The 24,612-nt window shown below is 31.7% G+C and overlaps 1 protein-coding gene across 2 annotated transcripts; it reads left to right on the forward strand.

Annotated features, from left to right (window-relative positions):
- Nucleotides 1-310: 310 nt before the first annotated feature.
- Nucleotides 311-21,935, forward strand: LOC127723554 (clathrin light chain B-like). Of its 2 annotated transcripts, XM_052230227.1 has the most exons (6): nucleotides 311-503; nucleotides 12,793-12,884; nucleotides 14,257-14,371; nucleotides 15,622-15,733; nucleotides 16,362-16,373; nucleotides 21,108-21,935. In XM_052230227.1, exons 1-6 carry the CDS (start codon nucleotides 350-352, stop codon nucleotides 21,277-21,279), a joined length of 657 nt encoding a protein of 218 aa, XP_052086187.1. In that variant the 5' UTR covers nucleotides 311-349; the 3' UTR covers nucleotides 21,280-21,935. The 2 variants fall into 2 exon arrangements, with proteins under 2 accessions (XP_052086187.1, XP_052086188.1); XM_052230228.1 differs by lacking the exon at nucleotides 16,362-16,373.
- Nucleotides 21,936-24,612: the final 2,677 nt, after the last annotated feature.

Genomic DNA, 24,612 nt, shown 5'->3' on the forward strand with positions numbered 1-24,612 from the left:
TGATGTTGATGTCTATAAATGTATACCCAAAGAATATAAACACACATGTACAATTATAGTGTATTTGCTAATTTAAAATTTTCAAATTGACTTTGCCTTAAATCATATATAAATAGAAATAAAAAAAAATATTATTTTTTTATTATTAAAAACGGTATTATTCAATAAGATATGATTTTTAAAATGATTTAGATACTTTAACCACAGACTCAGTTGTAATAATACAGTTGTAACTATTCGTTAAACATAGCGATGACAATGGTTCATGCACGAAAACTGTGTGGTACGTTTTAGCACTATCTTACTAAACAGGAAGTGTTAGTCAGGTGACGTCACATTAAAATTAAGAATGGCAGATTTCGATGCTTTTGAAAGTTCAGCTCCAGAAGACTTAGAGGACCCAGCAGCAGGATTCCTCGCTGATCAGGACAAGGAATTAGCAGAATTAGAAGATGACAATTTTGGTGAAGACAGTACAGCACAACCAGTTCAACAACAACAAGGTTCTTGTCTAAACACTGAGTCGGCTTGGGGACCCACCCCCTTTTCATGTTCAATAATTTGTCAATATTTTTTGAATCTATGATTTTTGAGCTTTTTTTTGGTACTGAAAGACTCATTTAACCTTTTTTTCTGCAACATATTAAAATTTATCACGATAAGGGGATCTCCTGTAGTTGGTGATCGCAATACTGGTATACCAGTATTTTGTGCACAATGGGCTATTCCAGAAATAGTCTGTCCCCCCCCTATGGAAGACATTGGAATTCCAGATTTTTTTTTCTTGATTTTTTCTAAAATTCCAAACAAATTTTCTGTCTAGACCAAAAAATTCCAAACTTTTTGTCTGTTAGTGCACATGAAATTCCATGTATTTTCAAAAGGGACGAATAATTTCCATATAATTTTACTGGTAGTCATTAAGATTTTCCAGAACAGAAATATTTTGTGACCCATAATTTCCAGGTTTAAAACACAAGAGTTCTGATTTATTCCCTATGTATATGTACATTTCTGGGGAGGGGGACAAAAGTCTGATACAGCATTAGTAGTTTAGAGAATAAAAGATATTGATACTATGGAATTTCATTTTGTAGGTTGCACTTTGTAAAAACAGCTGTTTCACAGACTGCCTCTTTTGGGGGATACATTTGTATATCATATTCATAGATATTTTGTTTTGTATATGTACTCGTTCCTAGATATGATCTATATGTTTTATCTCTGACATAGAGATATAACTTGGGAATGTTACCAGTATAGGTAGATATTTATAGGTAGCAGCCAACTTGAATTCTGAGGAAGACCCAAAATGAAGGGAAAGGGGGGAGCAGTAGTGAACTTTATAAGTATAAGTTCAAACTCTTAGAAGTTCTGGACATGTAAATGTTCAAAATATGCCGCAGATCCCTATGGTTAGACTTTTTAATAAAATAGTTGTGCATATTAACAACTTTCCATTCTAGGATATAATTTTTGTTACAAAACTTCATAGTGAAAGTGGCACAGTTTGAGCTGTAAAGGGGGTTCCTATGGGAAATTGCATTGTCTTTATTTACAGATGTGCAACTTACGATTTTTATCTTGAATTGTTTCATGTATACAAAACTGTTGAATGTTAATCAGGTGCAAATTTCAAAATGATTGGATTAATAGCATCTATGATTAGCATCACTCAGTGGAAAATTATATCACATGGGAAGATAAAAAAAATTCGTAAGGGTTCCGCGGAACCCAGTGTCTCGCCTACTTTTTCTGTTAATCGCAGGCTCAACAAAAATATGGAAGTAAATCAATAAAAATATTCCTCTTGATACTATCTTTTGATTGTAAGAAGCTTCTGTCCAAGTTTGGTAAAAATTCAGGATAGTTTATGAATCTAATAAATGTTTAAAAACTTTAACTGCAGACTGAATGTAATGTTAACTGGAAGAAAACAAAATTTCCTTCTAGATACTAGTATTTGATCATAAACAAGCTTCTGTCCAAGTTTGGTACAAATCCAAAATAGTATAAAAAAAGTTATTAAAATTTTAAAAACTTTAACCACAGAGTGAATGTGTTGTTTCCTGGCAGAAAATCTAAGTCCATTGAAAAGTAAAATACGGAAAAAATGGATTTATTTTTTTACTAAATTTCCTTCTAGATACTAGCTTTTGATCATAAACAAGCTTCTGTCCAAGTTTGGTACAAATACAAAATAGTATAAGAAAGTTATTAAAATTTTAAAAGCTTTAACCACAGAGTGAATGTATTGTTTCCTGGCAGAAAATCTAAGTCCATTTAAAAGTAAAATAAGGAAAAAATGGATTTTTTTTTTACAAAATTTACTTCTGGATACTATCTTATGATCATAAACAAGCTTCTGTCCAAGTTTGGTAGAAACCCAGGATAGTTTAAGAAAGTTATTAAAATTTTAAAAACTTTAACCACAGAGTGAATGTAATATTTCCCGGCAGAAAAACTAAGTCCATTTATAAGTAAAATACGGAAAAAATGGAATTTTATTTTTACAAAATTTACTTCTGGATACAATCTTGTGATCATAAACAAGCTTCTGTCCAAGTTTGGTAGAAATCCAGGATAGTTTAAGAAAGTTATTAAAATTTCAAAAACTTTAACCACAGAGTGAATATTTGTGGACGCCGCCGACGACGACGACGACGACGCCGACGGAATGTAGGATCGCTATGTCTCGCTTTTTCGACTAAAGTCGAAGGCTCGACAACAAAGAAAATTTGGTTTGACAAATATTTGATGCCTTAATGACCTTTTTAAACACATCAAAAATAAATACTGACATCTGATTAGTTTCAGACTTATGATGTAATCAAGTAGATGATAATTTCAACCTAATTATATATTTAGAATTTAATCTGTATTTTTCACCATTAATTAACACCAATAAATAGTGCAATTTGACATCTCCTAAATTTTAGAATGAAATTTTGGGTTACTTCTATATAGCCAGAACATTTACCAATAAACAGCTAATTGATACATCCTTTATTCAAACACACTTGTTTGTCTTCACAGCAGGAAATTGTCTAATTACATTTTGTACCACAATATTGTAGATGAATGACCAGAAATGACCAGCTGTGTACTATGACTCTACTATGGATTGCAAAATACTGTTACACATAAATAGATTGCTATCAGAATCAAATGCAAACTGTCTACTGACTTTTGAATTTACACACAGAAGATCCCCCCTTTTTTTTTAAAATTAATGCAAGGCAATGTGAACTTTTATAAATTGATTATTTGTGTTTAGTATTTTATTTTCATATGAAAGCATATAACTTACTAAGATAAGAAAAATAAAAAAATAAGAAATGACTGATGTTTGAAGAATTAACTTATTTTCAAAAATATTTTTATTGTGTACTGGAATGAAACTTTAGAGGATATTGAATGCAATGCTCACCTACCAATTGAATAATCTGAAAATGTATTCTCTTAACAATGATGTCTAAAATTTGATATGAGTTTTGAAATTTAAAAAGTTTATAAAAATTCATTACACAAAAAAACTGACATTCTTAAGTCATCCTGTTTTACAATTTACTATTTGTCAAGCCTGCAACTAGAGTTCCCCAAGCTAGACATTGCTATCCTTCTCTCTAGTGTCATCAACATTTAAAGGAGTAGGTCCAGTAAGGGCCAATTTTGGCCTCAAATTTCACGTACATCTGATGAAAGATTTTGGGCACTTTTTAAACACATAAGTACTAGTGTCTTCTTCAGTCGATTCAATTAGTTGATGTGAAAGATTTCAACTGATTAAGTCATTAAAGACGGCAAAATTCAAGCTTATATATATGAAAAATCTATCAAATATGCCATAAAGTGTCACTTTTCAGATGTTTTTTTGTTAAAAATGAAAGTGGCCGCATTCCTGTTCATTCTCAACCCTTTATATATGTTATGTATTATCATCAAATACAACATACATCTAAATATTGAGACTGAACACAAATGCGGCCACTTCCATTTTAGGCGGAACCATGACATTCGGTAGGAAAACTAACAATCATAGTCAATAATGATTGGAGTTGAGGGCACCTGCCATGTGCGGGATTCAAAACCTCATAGTTGACAGGCTAAATATACAGCAGTTAGAATACTAAGACCTCTTGGGCACTAAGGCCCCTGGAATGATATAAATAGCTTCTTCAAGATCAAGAGTAAAATTTTAAAATATTTGTTTCATTTTTTATATTTTACAGATAAATGGCATTTTTGAAGTTATTATTTAGATATAGTATTGGGTTAAAGTATTAAGACATCAATAACTATAGAATTTCAAGAACAAGGACAGAAGTTTCTTCTTGACAAAAACATTGCAGTTAAGAAAAAAATAGTTGGTTTTTTTTTGTTATGTCTTCTGTATATTACTGATGATTAGTTTCTTCATACTTGATAAATACCCGACATGTAGAGTAAAATTTTGAATTTTCCACCCATTCTAATAAATATAATTACAGTCAACATTTAGGTAAGTGAAAGATTTTGAATAACTTTTGTCAAACCTTTGTGGAATTTTACAAAACTTAGACAGAAGCATTCTTGTAAATCAAGAACAAGAAATAGAACTCTGAACAAATTTTGATTAATTTTTATATATAAATAAAATAAAGATAAAAACATATATTGCAACAATTTAAATTGAAGAGATAAACACGGTCATATGCAGACGTGTATTTTAGGGGGGGGGGTCTCTGCCTAGAGCTAGCACTAATCTAATAAGCAACATTTTAATTCAAAAAGACACAATTAGGGATAATTTCATAGAATTTGATCCAATATCCACACATTTTGGTGCAAATCATATCTCTGGCCTTTCATGGATACTGTGCTATGTAGCAATGTTTCGGTTTTTTCCGGAATTGTATTTATAATTAAAGGGAAACCTTCATCAGAGACCACCCCTTTTGTTTTTCATTTATTTCTTTTTTATTACTGTTTAAAGTTATTAAAAAAAATTTAATATCTTTTTTTATTTATTATTATGGTAATTTTACCATGCCCATTGTATATAAATTTTATTGTTTATCAGTAAATTTCATAGTATAGTTTTATATGCAATATTTTCAAAATCTGTTTGTTTTAGGATTTTATAACATGGGCTTTCATATTTTATTGTTAATACTTATATGTGAATGGATATATGTTGTAAAGCGCTTAGGGTAATTTTAATATTATATCAATCGCTGTTATAAATACTGTATAATAATAGTAATAATAATTATAGTTTTTTGATTTGTTAATTTAAATTTGAATTTTGATTTTTTGATTTTCTAACTATTTCAACCTATTTCAATAGAATTTAATGTTGAATTAAGTCTTTCATGGTAAGAATTTTGTCCTAAGAATATCAGTTTACTTGTGTGGTTTACATGATGATGGTCATTAATTAGTTCTGCACAGTGAAATATTTTATAGGAACTGTGATGTTCATACAAATAATTTTATAGCTCATTTCACTAATTCACCAATGTTCTATTTCTTTTGAATCCTATTGATAGGTTTTTGTGGGATCTGGCATCTATTGTAGAATCTGTTTTAAAAAGATGCCAGTATTTCCTGAATACTTTTTGAAGTTTTTCTGCTTGAGAATGATAATATGTAATGAATGATACATTACATCTATTTTCAACTTTGTTCTTTTTCTTTAAAAATTGGGTGGTTTGAGTTTTTATGAAGATATTGGATTTTTCAGTATTCTTTCAAAAGCATTTCATATCTAAAACACCAGTATTTTTCGAAGGGTTCATCTTTGAAGATTTATGGAATGATTATTGCATTCATAAGTGAACTTTAGCAATAATTTGCATTTTCAAACAGGAAATCCGATTTCAATTACTATTTATTTAGTGGTAGGGATGAGCTGCTAAAAAGGTCACCATGGTCACTATTTCAAGCTTCATTATACATGTATATGATAAAATCTGGAAATTTAGATGAAGGTCAAGTTTTCAACTTGCCTATTCATATCACAAGTGTCTGAAACTAATCAGATGTCAGAATCTTTTGATGTGGTAATAACAACAGTTGTATATGTATCCAATAGAGGTCAAATCAATTATCTCTCTATTGATTTTCCCATATGCATTCTTACCAGCTATTAACTTGCTGTTTGTGCTTTTAATCCCATTGTTTAGACATTTTCACCCAATTAACATTACAAATTTGTAATAATGTAAAACTACATATTTTTAATTTTTACACTTTGAGAGTGTTGACCATAAGAGAAATAGGTTTAACAACTTGAGAAAATTGGATATCGCTTGATATCAACTCTTGTTATTTAATTTAATTACTAATAATAAACTTGCCACAGGCTAGTTTATTATTATATTGAAATTAAATAACTCCAGTTGAAATCAAGCGATATAATTTCAATTCTCACTTGTTATATGAAACCTATAAGTACAGCCTTCAACATGGAGCCTAGGCTCACACAGCATAGTAAGCTAGAATGGGCCTGAAAATGACCAGTGTGAAACAATACAGACGAGAAAAACTAATGGCCAAATTGATATACAAAACAATAAATGAAAAACAAATATGAAATAAAGTAATAAGTGACAACCACTTAAATTACAGGCTTCTGACTTGGGACAGATATATACATGTATATATATATAGAAAATATATGCAGCGAGGTTAAAAAAAAACGTATGTGCTGGATCCAAATTCTCCTGGGATAGTGGTGTATTTGTCTGCAATGACAAGACTTTATATACACTGGTAAACATATTGGCTAACAGTTCTTCTAGTCAGGGATTTGTTTGCGCTTAACTTTTAAACACACTTCTTTTGGTTATGGCTGCATATATGTTACATACTAAGTATAAAATTCCAGTTTTTTTGGCACATTTAGAAAAACACAGATAAATTCCAGACAAAAGAAATAATATCGATGTCTTCCATAGGTATTGCTTCTAATCTTTACTCTAAAATTTCCAGACAAATTGACAGCATCATGAAAAAAATTCCAGTATATTTAAGTTTTATAATGCGTTTAAAATCTGGAATTCCAGAAAATTTTGGTAATGGTGAAAAATATTTCCATGGATTTTTTTTTTTACATCTTATGTCTTCCATAGGGGGGGGACAGAATATTTCTGGAATAGCCCAATACTGGTATAAAAATTTTGTACCAGTATTGTAACTTGTTTAAAAAAACCAGCAATACTGAAACATTACTGATAACCCAGTATTGTAGTTGTATTGTTGACTATACTTTAAGATGTATAATAAAAAAATGAATTTTAAGCAAAATTAGATATTGAAGATCAAAGTGGGATTATTAAAATGAACTCAAAAAGATTAAAGAGGAATATTGTGAAATTAATCAACAACCAGTTAAAAATAATCATGATACTCACCAACTACAGGAGATCCCGATAAGGGCGTTTAAAAATATATATATATACATGTACATGTACATATTCTGTATATAATTTTACAGGTTTTATTAATAGTAATACTCAGATAGGCCGTAAATGAAACTGTCCTACATGTATCATGTAGATTCAGCCTATATTTAAAGTCTATCTGGCACCAATTAAACAAAAATATTTACAAGGGATGGAAATTATATATTTTTGACTTGGAATTTTGTAGTACATTCTAGAATTTTATGAATTACAGCAAAGGTGGAAGATCAAAAATTGTGCCATTGATGCATATTCAAATATATTATCTCAAGTTATCAAGAGTACTGGATATGTATAATAATACCATAAAATTGAGAATGGATACAGGGAATGTGTCAAAGAGACAACCCCCCCCCCCCCCCCCCTCCGACCAAAGAGCAAAAAAAACAGCCCAAGGCCACCAAAGGGTCATGTATACTCAAAACACATATTAGAACAATCATTAATCAGCATTTGTCATATGACTTTGATCTTGATAATCTTTTCAGCAACTGGTGTAATTAACACATTGGTTACACACAGGTTGACCAGTTGACAGGCATGACAGGGCTCAACAATAATCAGCCCTCAAAGTAGCCTCTGAAATGAAGTTGCCAACTGGCCACCAGGCATGAAAATTTGGTGGCCAGGAAATAATTTCAGGTTGCCTACATTTTTTTTTTTCTAGTTAAACAACCCTTGTGAAATAAAAGTATTAAGTTTTTTTGCTGTCGAGTGTAGAAAATAGTTCGTATAAATCAACTGTAAAATAACCACATGATTTATTTAATTTTATATTCGTTGTACAAGTTTTAAAACAGTCTGCGATGTTAATCGATAGTCCAAAGCCCCAGTCTAGTAAAAATATCATCAGACTTGTGCAGTTCTAAGCACTGGTGATTGCCCCATCGGTCAAGTGAACACCTGTAATCGTTTGCGAAATTGTAGCTGGTATTTTATTGAATCTATGCGAACAAATTACAAAATTGTCGTCGACCTTGTTTCCATCAGTTTACTGACAAAATCGAGAACTAGGCTCAACCACATGTGCTTTCAATAAACACACAATCTATAAATGCCAATAGTTTTCTTTCTAACGGCACACAATAGTCAAAGTTGTGATTAAGTGCGGAAATACGAACATGACGAAGTAGAAATTGATAGATCTTTGCCATTTTCAGTCATCGACAAAAAATTGCTTACAAATGAACTACAATTACCTGATGCAATAAAGCACTGACAAGATCAAGCTTAAATCTAAAAGGCGCTTGAATTACAGTATACATTTGTGTTACTGTCAAGCACTCAGACGATTTTTTAAAACCCGGCTCTGATCAGGGCAAAATTTCCAAAAATTTACGGGTGCCAGATTTTCAATATTCTAATAGCCTAAATGGCGACCAGTTATGAATTTTTGGTCGCCAATCAGCTTTTAAAGTCGCCCAGGCGACCATTTCAGTAGACTAAATTGAAAGCTGATAATGCTTGTCCAATTGTCCAGTACCAGGGGAAAAAAAGGTCGGACAAGTAAAAGCCATATCAAGCTTGTCTGACGGGACAAGTAAAATCATTCTGTAGAAAATAAATTAAATCCAACTTTGACCATAAAATTCATAAACATGATAAAATCATATTTGATCATATTTAGACAAAACAATATTTGATTGTGTTTGAATAAACATTTTAATATATTAAGAACAAAGCTTATTGGTAGTAAGGCATTAATCATAATAATCAATATATTATCAACATAAATGACCAGGATACAAACCAAATGAGTGTACACTGACAGGCCTACCAGACCATGCAGACTGCCAGTCATTCCCAAGGTCCATCAGACATGTGGCAATGTCCAGTAATAAATGGTTTGGTCCAGTAAAATGTCATCAATTACTGGACCAAATGACCAGTGTAGATGTAAGAATTTTGAAAAACTCATAATGTAAAAGACTGCTAAAACACTGACTGGACCAGTAATGCTTGAACAATTACTGGACCAAAAGACCACTGATGTCCAAAGAACCTTCGAAACCTCTGCTGCGCCTGATGTGCAGAGTCTGATGAGACTTTGTCATTGATGAAAACTAAAACCTAAGTCCTGTGACTAGACATGACTAGATTCAGTTGTTCTCGACTCATATTTTTGAAAAGGATATCAAGAATTATGAATAATAAGGCATTAATCAATTTCTGTTCTATTATATACATACATGTAGATATAAGAAGATGAGGTATGAGTGCCAATGAGACAACTCTCCATCCAAGTCAAAATTTATAAAAGTAAACCATTATAGGTCAAAGCACGGTCTTCAACACGGAGCCTTGGCTCACACTGAATGGTAAGCTATAAATAGCCCCAAAAATTACTAGTGTAAAACCATTAAAACGGGAAAACCAACGGTCTAATCTATATAGAAAACGAGAAACACTTATGAACCACATCAACAAACAACAACTACTGAACATCAGATTCCTGACTTAGGACAGCATGGACAGGTGCATACAAATGCAACGTGTTTAAACGTTTTAATGGTACCAAACCTTCACCCTTTTTCTGAAACAATAGTGTAATATCACAACATAGAAAGACACACTATAAAATATCAACTGAAATAGCTTAACTCAATCATGTATTGTTTTAATTCATTTTGTTCATTGAATCAAGCTAAAATCATGAAAATGCAAAAAAGGTTAATACATGTATAAAGGTTTTTTTTTTTGGACAAGTTACAATTCCATTCGGACAAGTAAGGTTTGGTATGTACTTGTCCTATATGCTATTAGGCAAGCTGAAAAAAGTTATTGTAGAGGCCTGGTTGATCACCAAGCTATTGCAACCATTTCTTTTTTCTTTTAAAAGGTATAAAAACTGCTCGAATTGAGAAATATTGTTTGATTTGCCGAATCCCTTCCATAAAAAGTAACTAACCTTTTGTATTGATCATCAACATGATCAATACCTGTTTTCTAAAAATACATTCCTCTGATCAGCGAAATTTTCACAACTTTTCATGTGCAAATTGCCGCTTTCCCTGAATCATGTACACTTGTACTTCACAAAACTCTCTGTCTTTTATAATAACTAATCATTATTTTATTATGGGGCGTGGTCGACTTGGAGCCACAACAACTTGGGGCTGGATCGACCTGATACCGGTACTGTAGGGTCCCTCCTTTTTATACGACCGCAAAAAATTTTTGCTGTCATACATTTTGTATATTGGTATGACATGTATGACATCGTCATCGTCCGAAGACACATTGGTTTTCGCACAATAATTTTAGTTTGAGTTAATAGATCTCTATGAAATTTTACCATATGGTTCAATAGCACAAAAGGAAGGTTGGGATTGATTTTGGGGGTTATGGTACCAACAGTTACGGAATTAGGGGCCAAAAATAAGCATTTTTGTAACTTCCAGACAATAACTTGTGTTTAAGTGTATGGATCTCTCTGAAATTATACCACAAGTTTCCATACCAGAAAGGGATGGTTAGGATTGGCTTTGGGGGGTTATGGCTCAAACCGTTTAGGAATTAGGGGCAAAAAAGGGGGAAGACAAGAGTTCTTGGTTAATGGAAAATTTAAAATCAGTGTAAGGGAGGTAATCCAAAAACAAAATTGTACAATGTTGTACAATGTTGGATTTCCCCCTTACACTGCTTTTAAATTATCTATTTAAGACTTTTATGATGTATTTAAATGTTTAATTATGGTTGCAAACTCCATTGGTAATTTGAATTGAGATTATGACCATATCTTGAGGGAAAGAATTTTTATGCCCCCGCCGTAGTGGTGGGGGCATTAAGTTTTACCCTTGTCCGTCTGTACGTACGTACGTCCCAAAATTGGTTTCCGTTCTCTAACTTGAGTTTGCCTCAACCAAATATAATGAAACTTATACACAATGCTTATTACCACAAAACACAGATCAAGTTTGAATTTTGGTGGCGTCACTTTAAGTGTTCTAGAGTTATGCCCCTTTATAAATGGAAAAGTTGCAAAATTTTTAGTTTCCGTTCTCTAACTTAAGTTTGTCTAAACCAAATGTTATGAAACTTATACACAATGCTTATTACCACAAAACACAGATCAAGTTTGAATTTTGGTTGCATCACATTAACTGTTCTTGAGTTATGCCCCTTTATAAATGGAAAAATTGCAAAATTTTTATTTTCTTCTAAATATCAAGTAATTTTTAAAATTGGAGTTATCTTCCTTTGTCCATGATTATAGTTGAATCAACTACAATCAATGCTTTATACAATGCAATGTTTAATTTTGACTTCCACTGATAAAACACAGATCAAGTTGAATTTGGGTAGTGTCACTTTAACCATTATTGAGTTATGCCCCTTTAAAAATCGAAAGATTGCAAAATTTTTAGTTTTAATTCTGTAACTTTAAGTTTGCCCCAACCAAACATTATGAAACCTATACACAATATTCATTACCACAAAACTAAGATCAAGTACCAATTTTTTGTTTCCGTTTTCTAACTTTAGTTTGCCTCAACATGCTCAACCAAATGTTATGAAACTTATACACAATGCTTATTACTACAAAATACAGATTAAGTACGAAATTTGGTGGCAACACTTTTACAATTCTTGAGTTATGTCCCTTTATAAACATAAAAATTGCTGAATTTTTCATTTCCATTCTCTAACTTTAGTTTGTCTCAACCAAATGTTATAAAACTTATACACAACCGTTCTATTGTATACGCGAATATTGTGTCCATTTTTGCCCCAACTGTTCATGGTTGGACCTCTGCGGTCGTATCCAGCTGTGCCCGGCGAAGCAATTTATTTGAACATGTTGAAAGTCTCGGCATGAGCAATGTACAATATCCCCGAGTACTGACAAATCGATATTGAAAGTACGGGAATTGCGATCAATTTATGATACCGGTCCACCCAGTTCATGCAGTTATTTGCTCTATTTTTAAAACATGTAAAAAAAAGCAGTTCAAATTCCTGGATTCCTGGACATGCTGGATGAAGTAATTGAACCTGATTACCTAAGATAAAAAGAGTTAGGAAGGGATGGTAATGCCAAGAACTTTTTTTACTAGTCTGTCAGGCATATTGGATTACAAGTTTTGATTGCCCAGGCATACATTTTGTAAATGTTCTAGTACCGGGCATCAGGCTTGTAGATTTTTTAACCCCTGTATCTGAAAAATATGATAAAACTTATTATATTTTGATAAGAAATACAACAGAAATGTCTTGATTAGATATGTTTCTGATTGATGAAATAAAAATATTACAAAACTCTGAACGCTGGTTTAGCATGCTTAATACGTAACAAAATGTACACATTATACATGGCTAATAATTAAACAATTTTTGATTTCAGATGATTTAGGAATGTTTAATGGTCCAACTGATCATGCTGATACTCAACAAACAAACTATGATTCTTACGAAAACTTTGAGGAAGCACCACAGGTATTGTTATAGATACAGTATTGGGTATTTTGTCATGTTTGTGTGGCATACTGCCATGTCTGTGGATTAATTATTATGTCATGTATTCATGGTATATATTTTGTCATGTTTGTGTGGCATACTGCCATGTCTGTGGATTAATTATTATATCATGTATTCATGGTATTTTGTCATGTTTGTGTGACATACTGCCATGTCTGTGGGTTAATTATTATGTCATGTATTCATGGTATTTTGTCATGTTTGTGTGGCATACTGTCATGTCTGTGGATTAATTATTATGTCATGTATTCATGGTATTTGTCATGTTTGTGTGGCATACTGCCATGTCTGTGGATTGATTATTATGTCATGTATTCATGGTATTTGTGGGGTACCAGATTTTGTGGGTACAGGTGAACCTCAAATTTAAATTTAAAAAAAATACATATTTTCTACTAAGGCTTGTTCAAGTTGTATGCAGAGTTTAGCAAAACAACAAAATAAAATAGCCACATATATTGATCATGTTTATATTTTGATCTGGGAAAACTATATAATACATGTATCATGAATATATTTACTTGTAAAACTTAATTTAGGAAAGATTCTGATTAATAGAATATAATGTAATCATGGTAATAGTGAAATTTTGTTTAATAGTATTATCAATTTTGTTACTCTTGAATCAGTATTTTAGCACAGGTACACTGTACATATACACTGGAACATTTATTTTCCAAACAAAAAGTACAGACGGTGCAAGACCCTCATGTGTAGTCAAGGTTGTTAAACACCCCCTAGTAGACAAAAAATCAGGGTTTACTGTAAATTATTATTAAAATTTGGTTTACCCTGACACTAGTGTTTTTATCATGTTTATGCTACATGTATGTGAACATACATTTCCATGTACAGTTTTTCAAAGTTCCAAATACACTCTTTCTTCAAGGGAGAAGGCCGAGGGTACTCATGACTGTTACTGAGTGTTTTTCATACAACCAGTCAAAACCTAGATAGCTACATTGGATTCTAGTAAGCAAAGTGATTGACGGAAAACTCAGTCACTCATTACGAGTGTAGAAAAAGAGAAGTGGGATATGCCTCAATGAGACAGCAACACAACATGCACAATGACACAAAAATAAACAATCTAAATAGATATCTAGCATGTTTTCAGATAAACATGATGAAATAATGAAATCATGTAAAGTATTCAAACAGGACTTTTTATGAATTCATTGTACAGATCTTGTTTCTACATATTTCATGTACAAATGTATTTATATACATCAGTGGCTTTTAAATATTTCTGTTTGACCTTTTCTGAGTATAAAGATAAATCCAGAAAAAAATTGCATGCAATTTATAAAGTGATATTTTCATTTTGTAGACTAACGGACCATCTGATGCATTTTCCGCCATAACACAGCAAGATCAAATAAGGGCTGAACCTGAAAAAATCAGAATATGGCGAGAGGAACAACAAGAAAGACTGGAGCAGAAAGGTTTGTCATTAGATAGAAACTACAGTCTTGTCCTGTAAACAAGTTCTTTAAGATTAATGAATGTTCATTGTTTTCTTTTGAGCCAAAGACTTCTTGGAATAATTTCAAGATTGCATGAGTATAGTATGAAACAAATAGCTTTACATAAGATCTAAGTACCTCATTATTACATTTACATTAAGGTCAGTGTCATTTCTAAAGTAGATATTCAACATTGCTGCTCTCAGAGGGGTTCCAGAAATATTTCTCTATAGTGGCCACGGGTATTGCTGAAGACCATCCTTAAGAAATAATAAATTGAAACATTACTCATTTTGATATCATAACTAGCATTTTCCCTCAGAGGCTGTACATCAATTTCAGTGTTAAATTCTCCTGCCCTTCGTCCCTGTATTCCCACCTTGTAGAACCTACATTTTTTGTCAGTCAGTGGTAGTACTAATGCAGGTGATTTCAGAATCACATCTTTAAGTGATTTTGGCTTTGAAAATTTGAAACTTTTCACAAAAATAGACACAGACTTTTTAAAATCACTGAAACAAGTAATTTGAGAAGTAATAATGTAATCACTTCAATAAGGGTTTATAACATTTTCTTGATATTTATCCCACAAGCTTGATTTTTTTATTGGTAAAAGACAAGGATTCCATTTAAAAAACAACTATATACATGCAGAAATTATCTTTTGCTTGATGAACCTGTCAGTTTTTACAGTTTATTTGAAATATGCATAAACTGGAATACTTTGTTGATCAGGACATAACCTTGAAGTAGATCATTATAACTAAAGAAGACCAATCAGGTTACTTGAAATTGTTGACCTTTGTCTCATTGTAAGAGTAAACAAATATTTGATTACAGAAAAATTCCCTAGGGTACATTTAAAAGCTTTAACGCACTAACTTACTGCCCAAGCGCACTGGTGAAATTAATATACAAGAGAGATGGATAATTGATCTATGTAGGAAAATTACAGAAAAAAGTGTAAAAATATGGAAAATTTATGAAATTAGCATTTGAAGATCAAAGGAAACACCAAAATCATTTAAATAGGTGATAACTGAATTTATCAAATCACTGAAATAGGTGATAATGAAATCACTTGTATAAGTAGTACCCCTGACTGTTTGTATGTATTAATTGTTAATAATTTCTTTGTCCTCAGTATGCATGATTTAATTGCAACTGGACATTAAGCTAACAAAAATCAACCAATTAATTAATGTATAATTTCTTGACTTTTATTGCAGACAAAGAAGAGGAAGAAAGAAAAATAGACATGAGAGAAAGTGCAAAGAAAGAATTGGATGATTGGTACAAGCATCATGCTGAACAGTTAGAGAAAACTAAAGAAAATAACCGGTATGGAATATGGTGTATTTTTTTCAAAGCAGAAAGTAAACACCAATTGTGGCATTTTTATTCTGGTCCATGCACATGTTGTATAAACTCGACACTAAAATGTACATGATGTAGAAAGGATTTCCTTTATAAAAAAATATTTTTCACACCATCTTCTGTCAGATTCTGATGTGTATTTTTCCTACACCCTTTTATGATATATGTGTAAGCTTTTTCAATCTCTCTCCTTAAAAATTGTCATAACATGTCTTTGAGGTCAAATTTACCCAGTGAATGCTGGTGATTGTAGGTGATTCACCTTACAGTATCTCCTGGTATGATATATTACAAGGACAATACATGACAGTGAAACCCTCAACACCATCAGTAGTGATTTTTAACTGTATTTACCCTAGTATTCTGTCTCATTCTATTTAAGTGTATGTCTATCTTCTATTTAATATGTGTGCCTTTTAAAATATTGCATAAGCTTCAACTCACTCATTTTACTTTTAAACATGTGCCTTATAAAACACATTAGCTTTTACTACTAACTTTATGGCTGATTGTTATGCTTATATGTCAATGTTAACATTTCTGCATTATCTATCCCAAATAATGTTCCAAATCATATGTTTTCATCATCCAGCCGGGACAACATGTAAGTATCCAACTGTTAAGTGATTCCGGGAGCAGCAGGTACTTTTTGTTGTGTAGTTACCTGCTTCAGGTACTTTTTGTTGTGTAGTTACGTGCTACATGTACTTTTTGTTGTGTAGTTACCTGCTTCAGGTACTTTTTGTTGTGTAGTTACGTGCTACATGTACTTTTTGTTGTGTAATTACGTGCTACATGTACTTTTTGTTCTGTAGTTATGTGCTACAGGTACTTTTTGTTGTGCAGTTACTTTTATTGTACATATATTTTTCAGTTTTTTAGCTAGTGACCGTTAATTTAATCATCATGAAAACATTTTGGACTTGCAAGACAAAAAATCAGTGCCAAGTTGTGGTAAATAGTGAAGACTGCTTCAGTTTTTTAGAGTGATAATACAACTCATTGTAGGATTCAACATGTGTTCAACAATTATTTCTGCAGTCATAATTAAGATTATGTTAAAATCCCTAATTTAGTATGTGCTTTTGCTTGTTTAAATTTTGGCATAAGAAAAATGATGATTCAAATATGCATCGCAAAGTATAACATGTATAATGAAAGTAATATTAAAATTTATTAAGAGAAACAAATGTTTGGTGATTTCTTTTTCCTTTTATTTAAACTTCTGTTCAATTTCATTATACATGTACAGTCAGGGTAACTACTAGTACAAGTTATTTTTACTTACATGAAGAAGTAAATAATAATATACTTATATAAGTAAATTTTTTATGTTCATATTTTCTGTATAAGGTTTGAATAATCTCCCCTTAATTTTCTCAAAATTTTTTTTTTTTTTTTTCAATTTCTAAAATTCTCAAGTTTTGAGATGTAAAAACATGCCTTAAACAAATTTTTCTCTGGTTAGCTCATAATTTTTTATTAGAGTTCAATGTTTCATCTCATTAATTCAACAAAGAAACTAAGTGCACAAAGATCTTAAGTTATTGCGCAAGGCCTTCAAAAATTGCCCCTTGGGGGCTTGTAAATGAGCAGTGTTCTGAAGATAACAGACAAATGATTATTTCGTTGTCCATGAAATTAAACTTAAATGATTAGTAAAGACATCTGCAAAGGAAGTCAAGGACATAACTCTATAGGAATATTAGAGAAAAATAACATACATTTGTTATTGTGGACTAAAAAATCAAAGAACTGTGATAACATATGTATGTTACATGTTTCATAGGGACAATATACATCATTAGTTTTGTTAAAATGTATACAAGTTCTATTGATATTACATGTACTATTGTCTTTATGTATATTTAACTATAGAAAGATATAACAGTTCATAGTTTGCCAATCATGCATAGTACACCTATGTTATGACAGCAAAATATGCCTGTAATAACTAAAGGGTTTTATTACAGCTTCTCTACATTACTCCAAAGCATTTGCTCAGACATACATCATGCTTATAAATTACAATGTATTTTAATTTATTGTAAGAAATAATGATCAGAGCATGTAATGAGGTTCTGCGCAAGCTTCCCAGTAATTCCCAAGTGTCTCATATAATAAGTTACATGCCTTTAATAACTAAGCCTTGTTATTACAGCTAAGTTTATCCCTTAAAAGCCTTGTCTCATTGATTTACCATGGTTAATGAAAAATGTATTAATTTAATTCAAAAATTAGTTATCAAGGCTATGCATTTAGTTTCTGCACAAAGTTTTAAGAGTTCCCTAAAGCCCACTAAAAATTAAAATATTTATGATTTATTCTACAAATAACAAACATATGTTATTACAAATTTAGAAAATTTAAGGATTAAAGAGTAGACAACTCATGAAAGTATCTGTAATAACACATGCAAGATATTTTCTGTAATAACCCTAAAGAGTTATATCCCTGACTGAAGGACAGACAATTAAAAATTCTATTTAGAGCAAAGAAGTCTTGAGAAATTCAAGAAAAGAAGATAGTGTGACTTTTTTATTTGTATAAGTAAAAAATCTGAATGTCTAAGGGACATAACTAAGCCAATAAAATAATTTACCCATACAAGTAAATAAAATACACAAGTTTGTATAAGTATCTTACAAATTTACTCATATAGGTAAATATTAAATATTTACTTCTTCAAGTAATTAAAAATAACTTGTACAAGTAGTACCCCTGACTGATGTATGTGAATCTCTAGGAATAATTGGTGTATGCTACATTTTTGTATATATCATGTGTATATACATGTAGGACACTATAAATTACAATTCGTTATATCTTTTATCTTTGGTATTGTATGAGCATTTACATGTACCATGTTTACATTTATGTATATTGACCACTTTTCGGAAAAATCATTTATTATTCAATTATCAATCTATTATCGTCACGACTGTCACATTCCTGATTTTATACATACTTGGCTTTCAAATATTCAGCTTTGAGTGTTCCTGATGAAGTTTATTCCAGAAAAGTGCTTTGGACGCATGAAATTTATGAAGTCTTGTTTTCATATTTTGTGACAGGCACTTAAATTGTGGATGCAAAGAGGTTTTTCAACATGAAAAGATATATTCTATCTGTATAGATGATTATTTCATTGCTTTAATTTTCTATGAAATTTTACTCTGGGTATTGACACAGTCACATGAATCAGTTTAACTTGTGTACCTTTGACTACACAAAAACTGGTATCAGAATGTGTATAAATCTAAATTGCATGGTGGGTTTCTGTAGAACGAAATGCATGATGAATGTATTCTAATGCTATGTGACATGTAACACCATTTTTCATTGGAGGTCGTCTGCTGTCAATTTCACAGATGACGTACAATGAGCAACAACCTTGGGCAATCACAGTCAAGCATTCTGGGATATTTTAAATCTTTTATTTTCGAACATTTATGAGTACTGCCTGCAATAGAATATAGGAATAACACATTTGTAACAGTTCTGTATATTGAAAGAGTTGCTACCGTCAACTTTAGATTTGAATTGTCACAAATATTTGTATTACTGTCTCCCCTCCATGTTATAAGTAAAACTGCAATTGCAACCATCAAATCCTCAATTGACGGTTTCAAATCTTTAAGTACGGTACTGTTATACCATAATGGGTAGATTTTGTGGGATGTGTCATAATTTTATATGTCTGCATTGATCTTTTAAATTTCATCATGTTCATTGTCAATGATTGTCTTGCTCTTTAACAGTTTGCAGGTTAATCATGTTTGTTAATCATATATAAACATTAAACAGAGCTATACAAGTGTATAATTGCTTACATTTGTGATGACATTAATCAAGAGTGCTAATAATTCATCTTTGATCTGAAAATAATTATGTACAGGTATTGGAAATCAGTTCTCCTGTTAACTGATCAAGATGTGTTGTTTTTGATAAAAATGTAGATTATATATATATATATGATTTAATTACAGGGCTATTTACTTTCAACATGTTCTAATTTGTATAACTCCATATTACAAAAAGTAGACATAAAGATTCCATCACTGCAACAAGTGTGCTACGATATTTCTCCACTCGAGACAGTTAAAATTTTAATATTTAAAGCTTCGCAAAGTTTTTTAAATAATTAAAATTTAACTGTTGAGAGTGGAGAAATATTGTTATACCCAAGTTATAGTGGTGGAATCTGTTTCTCTTATAAATGATTTGCATCCTTCCTTTTCAAAGATTTGCAGGAAGTTTTGTTCTTTATATGGGACGTCATCAGGCATGGTCGCCTTTTTCCATGACGTCACAATAGGAAATTCAGAAGAAAATCGAGAAAATTTAACGTCATAATTAAATTTCGACCAATCATTTGCTGAGAACAGATATTTCGCTAGTAAGGAGAAATATTTTTCTCACACAGCTCAAGAAATGTGAAAGTAGCACAAAAATCAGAGAAAAATTGTATGCAGCTTCTTAAAAATATAATGCATGATGTAGTGAACTTCTATAGCTAGTAAATGCTTTCTTAACTGTTGTGAAAAATCTCATTCTATGTATGCACATCTTTGTGTGACACTTACTGTGGTTTATAGGATTTATATTCTTATTCTCTGCATATAGTAGAACCTTGACAGCTGAGTTCTTAAGGGGTCCATTATCCATAGATATCATCTTGTAGTATTGCTCCATTTGTATTAGTAATTTTACATGCAGTCTTTCCCCACGAGTCACTATCAAGTTAACTTGTATTCTAGTCAATGCAATCAACTTTCATTAGATGCCTTACCAGAAAATTGTTAAAAGTACTGATTTATTATCTGCCATGAAATTAAACAAATTCTCTTAGTAGAACATGACATTGTTTACTTCAGATTTATATATAAAAGCTACGGTTTGTTAAATTCTAGATGTTTAAAAACCCCTGTTCCAAAGAATAGAAGATATATATTTTGGTTAAACAACATGTTTCAGTCCATCTGTCTGTGACACATTTTTGTAGAATTTCTCAGCAACTACAACTTATAGTAGATAAACATCATAAATGGCACCAAGCTTAATCTAATCATATTAAACTATGTTATATATGTTGTCTGACAGTGCATTGGACGATCTTCTTCAAATTCCTGTTTGCCTAAAAAACTTATATCTTTGAAATGTCATGAACAAGTATGATCTTCTTTTCACATTTAGTCAACAACATTGAGATAGTGTATACATGTAGTTCACAGCACATCTTATTGGTCTTGCTAAATAAACTGAATTTCTTTTACAACCTTAACATTAACTTTTTATTCTTATAAATTTTTATAATGATGTTTATATATATTTCCAGGGCTTCAGAAGCAGCCTTCGTGAAAGAACGTGATGAGACCCAGCCAGGTGGTGAATGGGAGAAGATTTGTCGTTTGTGTGAATTTAATCCCAAAAATTCTAAAAATATGAAGGACGTTTCACGTTTTCGATCAATCCTCCTCCAGTTGAAACAGACACCACTTGTAAGATAGATAAAGGATACAGATATTTATTGACATTCCAGGAGAAAATTGTAAAATACAGTAAATAAAGTTTCGACATTAATCATGTTAAAAGATAACCAACATCTTGAAACTAAATAAATGTGAACAAGAAAACACGTGTGAAATACATGTAGTAATTAGGAATTGAATTAAGATTAAGAATAGGACATCTTTTTCTAAGAGCATCCTTAAATGTTGTGCTTTTCATTTCATGCATTTTTATCTCCCTTAGTTAACATAGTCAAAAGTTAAACCAGCCATTATATAAGTAGGAACTTTTTATTGAATTTAAAAGTTAAAAATGTGTTATGAAATAAATTAAATTAAATAAAAAAAAACCAATTACCCCATATTTACCTCCCTTTATTCAAATTAAATCCAGAATAGATATTTTTTTCTTTTAAATAAAGTTCAGATTGTAATAACTAAAAGTATTCATTGTATTACTCATGTGTATTATTCATGTGTATTATTCATGTGCATTGATTCATCAGACTTGGAAAGTATGGCAGTGATATAATCATAAATTTTAATTCAGATTTTTTTTCTGCAGAAAAAAATAGTACATGCACTGAAAGTATGTTGTAAAACTGTATTAAATCACAGACATATTTATGAATGATTAAAATATTGTAAAGCTGTTACATGAATTTAATTTCGCTCTTCTCTCTTTGGTACATTCAGGTGTTACCCTAGGCTCATTTAAAAAAGAGGAATATACCAAGGGTACATTTAAAACTCATAAGTCGGAGAAAAACAAACAACTCCATGGCAAAAAACGAAAAACTACGAAAAGACAAAGAAGTATACAAAACACTGCATAGAAAAACTAAAGGCTGAGCAGCATAAACCACACCAAAAACCAGGACTGATCTCAGCCACTTTGAAAGGATAAGCAGTTCCTGATCCATACATGGCACTGGTTAACCTTTATTCGTTTTCGGTAAACCCCAATTGTAATACACAAGCAGTGGTATATAGTCACTCAGGTTAAAATGATGACCATAACTGCAGTTACCAACATCCAAAGATGAATGATATGGGTAACTGTAAAAATTTCATGTCCATATATATAGCAAGCAGTCAAAGATTACAAGCATATTTTTCATGACTGTATCACATTTCTGGGAAGGAGCAGAAGATTTTATCGTTAAAGCAAATAAATGAAGATCAGAAATTTGGCAATATTTTCTACGTTAAAAAAACTTTTTCATCAACCTATTTAACTACTAGTCATATTAATAAAACAATAAAATTCACTAACATAAATTGAAATGTAGTATTTAAAAACTTTTTCAAAAAGCTAGCTTGGACTATGTTTTCATGCTAAGAACCGATCTGATGATGCAAACCCTTTTCAACTGATTTCTGATTCACCTGCAATGAAAGTCACATGATGTGAAAGCGAGAGACTCAATAGCTAGGAATGCTCATCTGTCAGTGGTGGCGACTATGTTAGCTATTTGTATAAAGTTTTATATATCAGAAGGGAGAAGACCTGGTTGCTTCATATCTTGTAAACAAACACCTTATGTTATGAAGTTTCCGTTTGTATATGTCTATGGTCTTTTACCTCCCTTTCATGGTTCAGCAATTAACTGCTTAAAAAACTGGTTTTGTTGTCACCCGAATCTTCACTTATCATGAGTAATGAGGGGCCTGATGGGGGGGGGGGTCTCATCACGATTCACGAGTTGATTTTTTTGTCAATCGCGATTCACAGAAAATAAATTTCCATGATCACGGATCACGAAAATATAAAAAAAAAAAAATCTGTAGAAAAACAGATCACAATAGCCAGTAATACTATAGGATAACTGTATATGAGATCCTTCAATATGAAAGGTCGACATATTTCGCATGACATTGACCTCATTTCATGGAATCAGTGATCAAGGTAAAGTTTTTGTGGTTAAGTCTGTATCTCAGATACTGTAAGAAATAGGTCAACTTTATTGATGTATGAAATGATTGCAAGATGTACATTGTCCTGGCAGATTTCATCTGACTTTAACCACAGTTTCAGTGGTCAATGTTAAGTTTTCATGGTTTTGTCAGTTTCTCAGATACTATAAGGAATATGTCAATTTATTCAATGTAAGGTGTACATGTCTCTCTGGTAGGGTTCATCTGACTTCGACCTCATTTTCATAGTTCATTGCCCATTTTTTTTGTTGATATTTAAAAGAAGATGTGGTATGATTGCCAATGAGACAACTCTCCACAAGAGACCAAATGACACAGAAATTAACAACTATAGGTCACCGTACAGCCTTCAACAATGAGCAAAGCCTATACCACATAGTCAGCTTCTCAGATACTATAAGCACAAGGTCAACTATGTTTGATGTTTGTGATGAATGCAAGACGTTATAGTAGTCTCAGTAAAAACTGGGACATAATATATAGTATAATAGTCCCAAGTATAAACTAATAGTATAACTGAAAAAAAAATGGTAGACAGACCAAGTTGTCTTCCATCCCCGCATTTGTAGCGGAGGGGGCATTAAGTTTTACCCTTGTCCGTCCGTACATACGTCCCAAAATTGGTTTCTTTTCTCCAACTTTAGTTTGCCTCAACCAAATGTTATGAAACTTATACACAATGCTTATTACCAACAAACACAGATCAAGTTTGAATTTTGGTGGCGTCACTTTTACTGTTCTAGATCTAGATCTAGAGTTATGCCCTTTACAAATGGAAAAATTGCTGAATTTTTCGTTTTTCCGTTCTCTAACTTTAGTTTGCCTCATCCAAATGCTATAAAACTTATAAACAACGCTTATTACCACAAAACACAGATCAAGTTTCAATTTGGGTAGCGTCACTTTTACCATTCTAGAGGTATGCCATTTTTCAAATGGAAAAATTGCTGAAATTTTCGTTTCCGTTCTCTAACTTTAGTTTGCCTCAACCAAATGTTATGAAACTTATACACAATGCTTATTACTACAAAACAAGGATCAAATTGAATTTGGGTAGCGTCACTTTTACCATTTTAGAGTTATGCACCTTTACAAATGGAAAAAATGCTGAATTTTTCGTTTCCGTTCTCTAACGTTAGTTTGCCACAAGCAAATGTTATGAAACTTACACACAATGCTTATTACAACAAAACTCAGATCAAGTACAAATTTGGGTAGTGTCACTTTTACCGTTCTTAAGTTATGTCCCTTTATAACTTTATATGCAAGCGGAGGCATCATCTGTGTCCCATGGACACATTCCCAATTTATTAGTCCCCTACCGACGAAGTCGAAGGGGATTTTAGATTTGCACTCCGTCCGTCTGTCGTCCGTCTATCTGTCTGTCTGTCCATC

The sequence above is a fragment of the Mytilus californianus genome, unplaced genomic scaffold (assembly GCF_021869535.1).
Source record: "Mytilus californianus isolate M0D057914Y unplaced genomic scaffold, xbMytCali1.0.p SCAF_13, whole genome shotgun sequence".
NCBI lineage: Eukaryota > Metazoa > Mollusca > Bivalvia > Mytilida > Mytilidae > Mytilus > Mytilus californianus.